At 39.8% G+C, this 14,548-nt stretch overlaps 1 protein-coding gene across 1 annotated transcript in view; it reads left to right on the top strand.

Moving 5' to 3' along the window:
* b4galt5 (UDP-Gal:betaGlcNAc beta 1,4- galactosyltransferase, polypeptide 5) overlaps nt 1-14,548 on the top strand; it is a gene marked incomplete at its 5' end in the record, with an annotated part of 55,123 nt that overhangs the window by 24,355 nt on the left and 16,220 nt on the right. Inside the window, one exon of the mRNA XM_083895371.1 lies at nt 14,309-14,428. Coding sequence (XP_083751497.1) covers nt 14,309-14,428 — 120 coding nt within the window. The remainder of the gene's footprint in view (nt 1-14,308; nt 14,429-14,548) is intronic.

Genomic DNA, 14,548 nt, shown 5'->3' with positions numbered 1-14,548 from the left:
ATGACGATGTTCTAGAATGTCTTATTTTGTTCACAAACACAGTTTTAATGATTTCTTTGTTATGTGGAGCAAAGAAACTAAGAAAACATTCACATTTAAGAAGCTAAAACAATCAGAAATCTTGTTTTAATCATGAAAAAAGCTTCAAACCGATTATCGATTATCAAAACAGTTGGCGATTAATTTCTGAACATAAATAAATAACCAGATTTAATAATACTGTTGAAAAATACAAAGTAAATAATCAATCAGACGCATTTGTCCCCAAAGCATGCTGGGAAATGTAGTTCTTCATGAGAAGCAGTTTTGTTCCAGTAGAAATAAATTGTTTTGATAAACTGCAAAGGTAAGACAACATTTCTGCTTGTATTTCTTGAAAGTCAGTTGTTGTTTCCAGTGTCCAATTTACCTTATCCCCATATTTGACTGTGGGAGGAAGCCCGAGAACAAGAAAATCCATGCACACATGGGGAGAACATGCAAACACTATGCAGGCCCTTGTTCCAACCCGGGGCTCAAACTCAGGTCTTCTTGCTGCAAAGGCCAGAGCGCTAACCAATACACCAACTGTGGCCCACCCTTGAATATATTGTTTGTAAATTGGCAGGAGATCAAAGTTGTATATTTTTTGTTATTTTTGCTGAAAAAACATTTACAGAGTGATTTTCAGTTTGCCACCATGACTGAGCGTGGAGCTGTACCACAACTGTTTCTGAGATTCAGCAAATGTATTATGACATTGCTGCCATGTGTTGTATCTGTCTACTGAAGTGTGCACAGAACAGTCCCTTGGGAAAGCGTTACAAATGGCTGCTTACATAACCTTAAGTTACCCGTGACAACAGGAGTGGTTGGGGCGGGTGAGTGAGACTGAACACAGATAAAGTGATGTATTCCAGCTTAGATAAGGCACAGACCTTTTGTTTTCTCCCTGGCGATGAGAAGGAGATGAGATCGACCAACTTAGTCTGATATAGTCCCTTCCTGTCAGCTGAAAACATGAATGACTTATCTTTATGTTGCTAAAACAGCAGGGGAAATGGCATCCTATTTGTAACACACAAGTATTTAGAAATGAAAGAGTTGTGCTGTCTTTTATTCATCATACATGCAGGAAAACGCAATGAAATTATCAGCAACATTGGCTTTTACTTGTTATGATGCGACCGATTTGCAGTACAGTAAATACAGGACGAGATCTTCTTATTTAATCTGATCTGAATACACATTGCTGCCTGAGAGAGTCTCTGGAGACATTTTGTGTATGGATTTACACCTAAATAAAAATTTAAGTATGAATAAAATTATATATTAGATTAGAAAAACATAAAAAGAATAAGTAGGAGCAAAAGTCCTAGTACATTGATGTTTACTAATTTAACAAAATACTTTGTTATACTATACTGCAATTACCACAATATAATTGTATTTATATTTCATATCATATTGTTGCATATTCATATATTTTATTCAACAATACAACACAAGTTCAGTATACATGTATAATGTTTATGCTTTGTGCAAACACACTTAAGACATAATTCTTTTTTAATACACACAAGTTCTCCTTTGTTCGGATTTCTACGCTCCTTGAATGTGAATATTTTCTGGTTTATCTGCTCCATATAACAAAGAAATCATTAAAAAATAATGTTTTGGTTTGTGGACAAAAACAAGAACATTTGAGAAAATCATAAATTCAAGGTTTGGGAAAAATGTAATATAAATCAGAAGGACTGTATGTTGGTGAGTTAGACATTGGCATTTTTGTTTTTCTTCCTTAAGGATTTTTACGATTTATTGATATTGATATTGTATGTTTTTATTGATAATTATTGCGATATTACGGCCTCAGCTTCATGAAAAAGTAAAATAAAACACATACAGTGTTTAGAGCAGCAGGTTGAAACATACAAGACATATCTGCACCCACTGTATAAGATTAAAGTCATTTTTAATACTAAAAGATAAATTATTTGTAGGGAATTGATATTTTGGTGTGCATGTGTATTGATCAGGAGGATGCATGCGTGCGTGTGTGTATTGATTCACCACTATAGGCAGAGGGTTTTCTCAGCATCACTTACAGATGGGTCAGAGGAGGTAATAATATGCTTGTCCCTTCACTACACATCCAATAATCTTTAATAGAAAGAACTCTTGTACAAAATGCACTCTGTGTTTAAGACAAGCCTACATCCAATCAGAAAATCTATAATGTTTATTAACATCTCGTGCCAATATTACAGTACCCCAAAGTGACCGATACACTAGAATTACAGTTTGTTCCAATTATTTGTGACGAATTTGGTGCTAATGTTTTTGGGTAATCAGCTGTTTACTGTACCACCAAGGTGCTGCAGCGGTCTGCTAAATCATGCATGGCTAATTTACAGCATTACTGATACTGATAGTGTCATTAATTCAGCTTTTAAACCGACATTATTCACATCCAGCACTCACCGATGAATGATGGGCTTGCACCCGAAGAACTTCCCCCTGTAGCCTGCTGTCTTTGATACACAGCGGCAATAAAAAATGACCTTTTTATTAGAGTGACAGCTTTAGACCCTGAAAGCGATGATTCCCCGGGAGTGTGCTGTCTGTGTGCACTTGTGTCGCTGCGTTTGTGCGATTGCATCGGTCGTTTCTGCTGGGCAGAGAAAAAAAATGCCTCTCAGCTCTTATCAGAGAGCCAGCAGAACACGGCTGATCACCTCCCACTGCTGAGCTATCAGTGTGGAGTTAATTGCCTTTCAGAGGGAAAGCCAGCAAGGTGGTGCATGCGTGTGTGCACACGTAATTTCCTTTTATGTTTTTTTGTTTTTTTTATTGTTTAAAGTGGAACTAGACCGGAAGTTCCTATTATCGCTGTTTTTTTTGGTGTGTATCTGCGTCATTACCTTGTTTATGAAGCCTGACGGTTTGAAACAAACAGTTCAGCCATTGCTGAGAACGTTGTGTTTTATTGTAATCTCGGGGCTCAACGAGATCACTGAAAATCCCGTAAACGTTACGTAAGCAGCGGTTCTCCTGAACAACCGATCGTCCTGCTCCGGGCGGTAGTCCGGGCACATCCGGTTGCGTACATTGAACCGCAGAAGAAGAATAACGTCCGTTGTGGAGGTGTTTCACGAGCAACAGTGTCTTCTGACTCTGGGTCTGACTCCGGTTTAAAGTCATAAAGGGACTGCGGCGGGGAGTCGTGACGAAGCTATTTTTAAACACTGTTAAAACAATGTTTTGATAATGAGTAGCAATGCATCCACCGCTCCAGAGAGGGAGCTGCGCTTCTGAGAGCTGACGTGATAGATTACGTCACTTCCAGATACCTGGCCAATCACAACACAGGTGGGAAGGCTCTACGCTGGCTGGCCAATCACAACACACTCTGTCTTCTCGGGCGAGATTTATGGCTAAAAATAGCGCGACTGACAAGCGCTTCGAAAAGGACAGCTTTCAATCGGCTCGTTTACATCAACTAGGAGGATTTTGACCATAAAAACAACTTAATATATGTAAGTAGACCTCCATAACTCACATATATGTGACCCGCCACGGACCAAAAGGCAACAAGTCGGCCGAGCGTAAAACGAGAAAAACAGGAAAACGTTTTTTTTTCTCCAAAATTAGGGATTTTCGTTTTTTTCAAAATTACACAAGTTGAAGTTTTGAAGAAGCCACTACATGCTTCAAATCACAGTATTGTGGGTCTTAAAACCATAAACTTTGTGTTTGAATTAAGGTTGTTTTATCGCTGTGAATCGCTCCTAGTTTGGGTGTGGCGATCTCACATTCCAGAGCTTTTGTTGTTTTTTCAGCCAATCAGCTGACGATCACGGAGAATACACATGGCTACTTATACGTAGAGAGAGAGAGACAGGGAGAGGGAGAGAGAGTGTGTCGAATGTCCAGCGTATGTGTGCAGTGCGAAATTAAAGCGTGATTATCATCAAAGCAGTCATCATCAAAGCTTTGTTTGACAAAGGAAGACAAAGAGAACAGGACAATAAGTCAGTGGCTGAGCAGCTTCTTCACATGGACAGCGAAAGTACAGAGACTGCTGTGTGTGGACTGTTAGCATTTTAAGCTAGCGATCTTTATGCTAACGTGTTAGCAGACTTCATCGTCACAAAAACAACAAACAGATGATTATTCCGCGGCTGAAAGAGAGCAGGACACACACGGTAGTTGTCTGAGATGATGACATGACGCCAGCACCGCTCTATCTCCTATCGAATTGGACTTTTGGAGGCGAACAGACGTAAAACTGCAACGAAAAGGAAGCAAGCCCGGACCTCTTATCTGATCGGAGGCACTGAAGTTCTTATGGGGTGAGTTTTCATTAACGTTGTTAATCGATGTTATGTTAGTGTTCATTCAAAGTCACATACAGACGCACATAGGGACGCTGTCTTTTAATAATCCACTTTGCGTTTCATAACGCCGTTTGGCTACATTGTTATTAGCTCGCTAGCTCGGTACTGTATTATTACAATGAGAATGATGCGCACATCGAAACTTTTGTTCGGTCAGATGAGCGTATTATAAGCCGTAATAGGAGCATGTCACGGCCCTCTTTGAGATTTTGTACACCCGCAGGTTCAGTTTGATAATGCAAATGCTTTGAGACGAAACTCCTGTGTTCGAAACCTAACATTGCATTGAATGATGTGTGAATGCCACACCTTTGCATGCATGAATCACACATGATTAACACAATGTGTGATTAACGTGTTAATTACACGTGCAATTCATGCACATAAAGGTGTGGCATTCACACATAATTCAAGCAATACTACTGATCGATCTATACTGATTCAGTGATTAAATGCCTGTTAACATGAACCATGATCTGAAACAAGTATTTTTTTTATTTTTTTTTCAGAATCCTGGGCATAAGGATTGGCATGTGAAGTTGCTGCCAACCCATGTGTCCAAGGCCTCAGTGTGGCGTCAATACATGAGTTCGGCTAAGGCTCTTGGTATGTGTATAAATTGATTTCTATACAATAGCCAAATGCTTATATAGACTGCTATATGTAATGTGTAAAATGTGATTTTTTTGTAAAAGTTAAATAATTATTTTCATTGTGGTTCTTGCTGTCAACAGGTAGTGGAACACAGCTCTCCTGAAAGTCGCCTCAATATTCTGCAGCTTGTTGGAACGGCAGATGGCAGAGTGATAGTAAAGGCCATCGACTGGCAGACACATCTGAGTCCCTACTTTCGGAAGCTCCCACAGATCAAGAGTTATCAGCACTTTAGGTATTTATATTCAAAATTCTGCATTTTATAAATAAAAAAATCACGAATGGACATGATAGTGTTCCATGTGAACAGTGAGCCATGTTTTAAATATCCTGTTGTGTGCTTCTATTCTGTCACAGCTTTGATGCCAACAGACCAGGTGTGGTGCTTGCTCAAACTCACAGTGATGCAGAGCCCATCGAGTTTCAGCTACTGCGCAACCCAGGAGTTCTGCCCCCTGTTGACAGTCTTCCCGTCCTGGCCCCACCTGGACTGACCATGGACAGGCAGACGTATCTTTTTGAAAAAATCCGGCCTTTCTGTTCTGATTAGGCAAAATACTTCACATGCCCAGCACCAAAGGTTACAGCACAGAAGAGGAAGCAGAAGAGGGTGCGTTTGTGATGTCATCATTTAGTCCGCATATCAACTGTGATGGACAGAGTGGGTACAGCCACATTGTGGGGGAGGAACTGGTATTGAAGATGATAATATAGTCCATGGTCTGGAAAATATTCCTTCACACACTTATAAATATAGATATATTTTATTTCTTTATTTTAGTTCTATGCACCATATGTCTAAAACAAACTCCCAGAAAACTGTAGGTCTGCTGAAACTCTCACCTCTTTTAAATCAAGAGTGAAGACTTTTCTGTTTGCCGCTGCATTTCAGTAATTTCCAATACTGCACTGTAACCTCTATTCCTTATATATACTCTTGATTTTATTTTTTATCTTTTTATTTTATTTGTATCTATTTTATTTTTCTAATCTTAATCTTTAAATTTTACCTGCTTGTTTTTATTTTGATGTTATATCTGATTTTATAAATGTCTCTTTTCTATGCTTTTTAATGCTTTATGTAAAGCACTTTGAATTACCTTGTTGTTGAAATGTGCTATACAAATAAACTTGCCTTGACATTAGGGCTGAACGATATATCGCATTTGCGATAATATCGCGATATGATCAAGTGCAATTTTCTAACCGCAAAGGCTGCGATTATACGCTGTTCACGTGACATGCGCATGTAAAACATGTGATATAAATATAATGAACGAGATCGTCTAACCACAGACGCTGCACTCTGGTCACATGCAGGCTCCCTGCGCTCTCACATGCGCGCGTTGCGGAGGACGAGTCACGGCCCGTTTTTGTGAATAGAATAGGTGAGGGCGGGTCGGTAAGGTGACTATGGAGCTTCGGCCGCTGTCCGAACAGCTGTTCAGTGACTGTGCGTGTCCAAGCGTGTGTGTGTGTGCGCGTGTGTAGTGCGAACGAGCTTGCGCTAATGTGAAGAACGGGGGTGGACACAACAAGCGCAGGTTCAAAAACCTGAGCCGTCTGGAGACACACCTGTGCCAGCGGAGAGGTTCTCTCTGCTCCGCTTTTTTTTTTGACCCTCATTTTTATTATCGCTGTTTTGATGTTCAATAATGGACAGTTTTTGAGCCTTAAACGACGTAGTACACTGTAGAATAGTTAGTTTCCACCCCCGCATTGCTGCGGTTGCCGCTGCTGTTAAAAAAAAAAAAAAAAGTCTAAAATTCCCATCCCTAGTTACGCCATATGAACGCACTTCAAAACGGGTTGTGTGTATATTTTATTTATTTATTTATTATTATTATTATTATTATATTTAATGACTGTCTAGCAGTTCACAGATGTCAAAAAACTGAGTGTGGTAAAGCCACATATTTTTATAAATATGTGTGTATATATATATACACATATATATATATATATATATATATATATATATGCAATCTGCACTTTGTGTGAATTGTGACTGACTATCATTTTAACACCAGGGTTCCTTCTCAGCACTTTATGTTCAGATGTTTGTAAGTTCCAAATATGCGATTGTGATTGAAGTAGTTAAATAAAAATCATCTATTCATGCATCACCTCATGTCATCATAACAGAGGTCTGTCTTCCAGGAAAGAACAGTTTATTTTTAATGTAATATAGTATTGGCCATACTTATGATGTATTGCTTGTCTTTGTTTAATAATACAGAAGATTAAGACCTTTAAAAAATAATCGCATCGCAATCGCAATATTGGCACGAAAAAATCGCAATTAGATTATTTTCCATAATCGTTCAGCCCTACTTGACATAAACTACAGTCATTCCTTTTTTTTTTCCAAACTGCTACACTGTTTCTGTCCTGTGGGCTAACAGACATCAGATGTCACTGACAGCTAGACTGGGTGGGGGGTTGTGACCATGTTAATGTCATGCAAATGAGCAGCTATTGGCCTGGCTCCTCAAGAAGGTCGAAATCTTTCAGGCTGAATTTCTCCCTAAAGCAGTTTGAGGAGTGTCTACATTCAAATGACCACATCTTCCTCAAAAATGATCAGATGGACATGGGTTTGACATTGTTGTAAAGCTTAGATATCACACTTTCGGAATCTGTAAATAACTCCAAATGTCCCGAAGTAGACATGTGAACCCTTTTGCCATGGCTGGACACATATGTGCAACAGGACCACTTATGTGACCTTTAAGAGTGACAGCTACATGTCAGTACAATTATTTAGTGACAGGGCTACCTGCTGGTAATGGGAAATGACCCATGTTTCAATCATTCATGCCCCAAACTTCATATTTAATTGGAGTCCTTGCCTGAATAGATTACTGAATTACCCAACACTATACTCAGGATTTGTCTAATACTGGTCAAAATCACTGGATGGCATATCAGAAAAAGAAACACTTCAAATCCATGAATGATCAAAAACCCTTTATTTCACATAAAAGCTTCACCATAAGCACACATTGTCCCTGGCACAAAGTGCAAGGAACCTATTGTTTTCTCCCTAAAGCAGTTTGAGGAGTGTCTACATTCAAATGACCACATCTTCCTCAAAAATGATCAGATGGACATGGGTTTGACATTGTTGTAAAGCTTAGATATCACACTTTCGGAATCTGTAAATAACTCCAAATGTCCCGAAGTAGACATGTGAACCCTTTTGCCATGGCTGGACACATATGTGCAACAGGACCACTTATGTGACCTTTAAGAGTGACAGCTACATGTCAGTACAATTATTTAGTGACAGGGCTACCTGCTGGTAATGGGAAATGACCCATGTTTCAATCATTCATGCCCCAAACTTCATATTTAATTGGAGTCCTTGCCTGAATAGATTACTGAATTACCCAACACTATACTCAGGATTTGTCTAATACTGGTCAAAATCACTGGATGGCATATCAGAAAAAGAAACACTTCAAATCCATGAATGATCAAAAACCCTTTATTTCACATAAAAGCTTCACCATAAGCACACATTGTCCCTGGCACAAAGTGCAAGGAACCTATTGTTCCTGTTGAGATTATTATTATTTTAATCCGACATTGCACTGATTTTAACTGGGGTTAACGTGCATAAAAACTCTTATCTCGTTTGAACAACTATTGGACACTTAAGTGAGATTGAATGTTTGTTTGTCTCTCTGTGACCCTGTGATGGAATGGAAAGTCAGATTTTCACAAAAGTTGACACACAAATGAATTAATGCAATTTGTGCCAAATTGCATTCATTCATTTAATGACATTTAATGTCTCTGAATTAAGCTGCTAGCTGTTGCTTCTCTGTCATCATCACATTGAGCTTGCCTCTAGCACACCAGGGGAAAATAAACCTTTGCAATTAGTCTCCTTTGCAACAAGTCTCCCTGACCTGGCCTCAGTTATGTTACGTTTAGTGATCAATGGTAGACGATAGAGCTGCAACTAACGATTATTTTCGTAATCGATGAATCTGTCGATTATTTTCTCGATTAATCGATGAATCGGTTGGTCCAGAAAATGTCAGAAAATGTAAAAAAAAACATTGATCAGTGTTTGTCAACCCTGGATGTCTTGTTTTGGTTCTTGAATGTCTTGTTTTGTCCACAAACCAGAATGATTCAGTTTTAATGATTCCTTTGTTATGTGGAGCAAAGACTAAGAAAATATTCACATTTAAGAAGCTGAAACAATCACAAATCTTGTTTGAATCATGAAAAAAGCTTCAAACCGATTAATCGATTATCAAAATAGTTGGCGATTAATTTAGTAATCGATCAATCGTTTCAGCTCTAGTAGACGATCTGTTCTTGGATGTGTCCCCTTAAGCCTGCTATACATCATCCACATTATTTACTTAAACAAGAGGAACAAGTGGACTTGACAGATAGTGATACAAACCACATTACAGAGAGAAAGCAGCGGCAGAGCAGGATAAAGAGGAGAGATTGAGGGAAGGACAGATAAGAACAACAATAGGGAGATGGGGGGGTTAGAAAGAGAGCGAGGGAGAGGTGGGCTGGGCTTGGCATGCGGACAGCGTGTTCTGTGAGAGCTACAGAGCACAAGGTCATTCAAGGTCTCTTGTCATGCTTCATAGGTTGCAGTGGGGGTTTCTAATGGGATGAGAGGCAGTTTTTCTGGGATAGGTGGAGGAGACTCAGTATCATTTACTTATGTATCAGATGCTTATGTGTGAGTCAGTGTCTTTTATTTGCAACCAGAATGTTGAGCGGCTGTGTGCCCCCTTGCTTTTACAGTAAATCCACCACTCACTGCGTGGTAGCCCCGCCACGTGCGCTGGCTTCCTGTAAACTGCAGTTCTCTCATATCTAATTGCATTTGTCACAGTTTATAGCCATGAATACCTCAGCACTAACCACTACTTCACTCTACTGAGTGCTACAATGATGAAGAGAGGAACCGTGTGCCTTTTGGTCTACACACAGCATAGGGCTCGAGTTACAACACAGCATGTAACACATGGCCCCTGATAATATACCACAATACAACAATTCTGGAACAATCGATAAATAGTAACACAGTTTTTGTGGATTTGGAGGGGTTGCATTTTTTTCAGATGTGCCATTATGCCACTGTCAAGCTACAGGTACATGAATCTGCGACCACAGAAGCATGGCTACTTAATATGAGACAGATCCACCATTATTTTGATCAGAAAGTCCTCAACAGCAAATATAACACCATCCTCATTCTAATAATGCTTCCCAGCCATGTGGCTTCTCATCTTGCGGAAAACAGAAAACAGTGTCAAAGGAGAATATTGAGAACATTGATCTACTTCTAGTACAAAGCCATTTTAACCAGGCTTAGTACTCATTTTCAAAAGTCTCAATTAGCTAGCAAATGTGGGTTTATTTAGAAAGGAACAATGCCGTTGACAAAAGGTTGACTTTTATACATGTCAAGTTTCATTGCCATGGCATTACGTCTTCTTAGTCAGCCTATGAACCACAGAGCCACAGAAGTTTGTTCGTTTTCAGCTCTAATCTGAGCACTGGAGTCCATCATGTAACTTGACTCAAACTCTTGATTGACTCATTTGACTCCACGAGTTCTGATGTTCACCGTGTTCCAGTTGAGATGTCGTTCAAAATGTGGACTCAATACTAGTCAATAAAAACATTCTAGAAGGTACTTAGTGCACACAACATGTCTGTGAAACAAATGCTAAAGAAGTGTTGCGTGACGACTGCAGTGCTCAGGGAGCATGTTTCTGCCATGTTTTGCAGAAAGACAGAGTTTGCTTCTGAAAATTCAAGATCTAAATACTCCTCTGCACTAAATATCAAGATGATATGCTGATTCGTTGGCACTGCACATACTGTATTTCAAAATAAAACTTTGTTGAAAAAACTGAAATTGTGATTTCAATTTGTTGTGTTTGCAGTGACATATGAGACAGATATACAGTAGATTATTCTCAGACTTCTATTTCCAAAAAAGAGCCACGCGGCTCACGCAGCCACACTGTGTGAGAAACATGTTTAAAACGAGACGTTCCACAATGTAGGTGCAGACACAACACACATGCATCCAACTTGAACGTAGTCTTATTTCTGTGATGAGCAACGGCAGCAAGTATTGACTGCAGATCCTCTGCCTCTCCATGCAATGAGAACTTTATTCGTAGTGTGTGCGTATCTACTGCTGCGTCTTCCATTGAGAGTGAACAGTATCTTCTCTGTGTTATTCTTCTTCTGTAGATTTGTTCCCGTGGTAAAACAAGAGCATTGATTTTAGTCTCTTTCGTCCTGCAAACCAGGCAGTTTGTACCAAACAAGACCAATGTGATGGAAACTAATACAATTACTCATGACAAATCACATCCTGTGGATTTCCAGCTCAGCATTATTACACACGGGGCATAGCAGCACATCCAAAGACAGGCATCTGCTCACATTTGCAGACGGCTGTGGTGGATCATTTTAGCATTGCTGTAAGAGGAATGCTGATTGGATTTATGGCCAGAGATTGTACAGTCTGATATGGAGTCACTGTAATCACTGTTTGGCGACATTGTGTTGGCACGCTTATCCGTACAAATACACAATGACCCATGAAGCCATTCCTTGTTGTGGAAAAACTCTGGTCTGTCCCTATGTTGTTTTTTGGCAGCGGAAATACGTACAAGTCACCTTCCTGTAGGTTACCCAACGCCTCACGGTCGAGTGAGGCATACTTGTACTTCTCCTCTCTATCTACCACTGCATCTCTCCTGTTTGGCAGGTTAACCTGTGTTGTAGTCCTATTTAGGTCAAGCCACAATGAGCGGAACGGCTGCTAAGCTTCTCTGTAGAAACGGCCATGTGAATCCACCAAACACATGTAACATGATGTGATACTGTGAGAATCTTGTCAGGTATTGTTCTTGATCGACAGACAGTGTTGCCTGGCATTGTTTATAATGTACGACACTCTCAAAGATGCATCAGGCAGGAAACACACAGTCTGTTCTTATTAGGAAAGGCTTGATTTCTGGTCTCTGATAGCATATTTGTGCACTTAACCATAACCAGCCAACTGCTTTAGGAAGAAATTATTAGCCCACAACATGACTCATTTGAAGTTGCTGGATTTTAATGTGCCTTTTTACAGCACCGTTGCCTCACAGCAAGAGTGTTAGGGTTTTCTATGTGGACTTTGTATGTGCACATTGGGTTCTCCGGGTTCTCCGGCTTCCTTCTAGTCCAAAAACATGCATGTTCAGTTCACTGGTCAATATAAATTGACCGATGTTCTCTGTATGTTGACCTTGCGATGGACTGGTGACCTGCACCCCGCCCTTGATCTGTTTCAGCTATTGATCTAGGCCATGACCGTCATGTGGAGGATTGAGTAGGCGTTGACAAGGAGTCTGAAGTCACTGAAGTATTTATGTGAAATTTTCTTGATTTTGTTCATGTCCGATTTCATGTTTTACTTTTTCTGATTTCCAATCCTGACATTTTGACTAGTATTGGTAGTATTGAAACCGAGAACCATGTCGGCTCATCGCAAGATCTTGAGTCTAATTACCTACGGTGCAAGGTGCAGAATTATAGAACTCTCTGAGATCACGTGATTGACATTTTGCTGGTCTTCCAGTTACCAAGTTTTATCCTACATAATCTTCTGCTCGTGAACCATAGGTTCCACTTTCAATCCTACTTTAGTCCAGTTTGAGTCTAATTACAATCCAGCCAATTGGAGGCAATCTCTTCCTTTCCATCTGAACTCTCTCTGAACTCCATGTGATCGTTTCAAGCTTCCTGTCACAGACCAGATTTTCCCTTGACTGGGGACTGTGTCATACTGAAGGATATTGTGTAATTATTGATCAATATCACCAATAATGTGTTGCCTAGTCCAACTTCCTTTAAGTTTGACTGATATAGCTGTAATAGCAGTTAGAAATGTCTCATGCTTCCGCGCTGTGTGAATCTGATTGATACAGATCGAATGAATATGTCAAAATGTTGCTACAGAATATAAAGAACCAGCCAGTAATTTACAATGTCTTATCTCAGTCTCCTTCTCCTTCTCCTTCCTACATAAATATGTTCTAGTGGAGTCTTTCTCCTCCCACCTCACACACAGATTAACATTCCACTAGTTGACTTTGGTGCAATGAAGGATTGCATGTGTGGCTTCTGGGAAATTCCCTGCGTTATGCCACCAAGGCATTTAATCAGTTTGGGCCAGTTCAGGTAGAAGAAGACTGGTTTAACACACTAGGGTGTTGTTTTGTTTTACTACCCTTGAGAATTTTTCAGTGTTATTTGTCAGTGAGGATGAGGAAATGGAGGATGTTGGTTATGAGTTAAAGAACTGTGAACATACAGAGAGAAAAATTGAGAATTGATTACTTTCACAGCACGGTTGGTATGACCAAAACTATTAGGTGGTATTTTTCAAAACGGAGAGAAAAAACATTTGAAAAAATATGCCTTTGTTTTGTTTTGTTTTATGCTGATATTGAAAATGGTTTAGAGCAAACTTTCTATACGAGGATCCACTTTTTTTAAAGATGGCCTTATCTGTTATGACCCAAATCACCATATTAAGTCATGTAAATTGTAAACATGTAAATGAATTCAAATTGTATGCATGTTATTTGAAGCACACATAAATATCAACTAAAATGTTGGGCTCTGCTGTCATTTTTGAGGTGGTTAACGTGCATAAAAACTCTTGAAACTTAGCATGGAGCTCAGGTGTGGCGAAAATTCGATATTGACATAGTTCCCATACCCGTGCGTTGCTCAAGGGCTCTATAGCGCCCCCGTAAGTTGAAAACAGAGGCAACATTTCACTGAATTTCCTGAAACTTGGTGGGAAGATGTGAAAGACCAAGACGAACAAAAAGTTAATTGCAACCAGGCCTTAATCTAACAGGAAGTCAGCCATTTTGAATGTTGGCATCCATTTTGTTGATTTGCACCCTGCTTAAATGAGCTACACACATCAAAGGTGTAAAGTGAGGTCAGGAGACTGCTGCACTCCACAACTTCCGTGGGGACGCTTGCATCCAGCCGCGAGGGCCTTGTATTGACAAAGTGTGTGGCTGTCCTAGTTATATATCAGTATATAACTATATGTACACATATACATATACATGTGTATATATCTGTATTATGTACAGTATACTATGTTTCACATATTTATCTCATAGCTGGCGAAAAACAGAATAAACATGAATAACAAAAGAAACTGACTTTTCCATTATTTCTCTCTCCTTTGCACACAGTGAACGAGTATGTGTTTATGGTCCAAGCCAGAGGGATCCAGATCCGAGAGAATGTGAAGAACATTGGGGCACAGGTGCTGGAACAGGTGGTGAGAGGAGCGTACAGCGTCAATGGCACAGGTAACAAACAACATACCAGACTGATGAAGTCAGATTGATGAGGAAAACCTTTCTCATCGGCTCATGCTCATGCTGGCACTGATACAAACACGAGGCACAAAAGCCTTTCGCACCCTGGGT

This window comes from Microchirus variegatus, assembly GCF_963457635.1.
Source record: "Microchirus variegatus genome assembly, chromosome: 9".
Taxonomy (NCBI): domain Eukaryota; kingdom Metazoa; phylum Chordata; class Actinopteri; order Pleuronectiformes; family Soleidae; genus Microchirus; species Microchirus variegatus.
The sequence above is the reverse complement of the archived record's forward strand: the minus strand, read 5'-3'. Positions and strand labels throughout refer to the sequence as shown.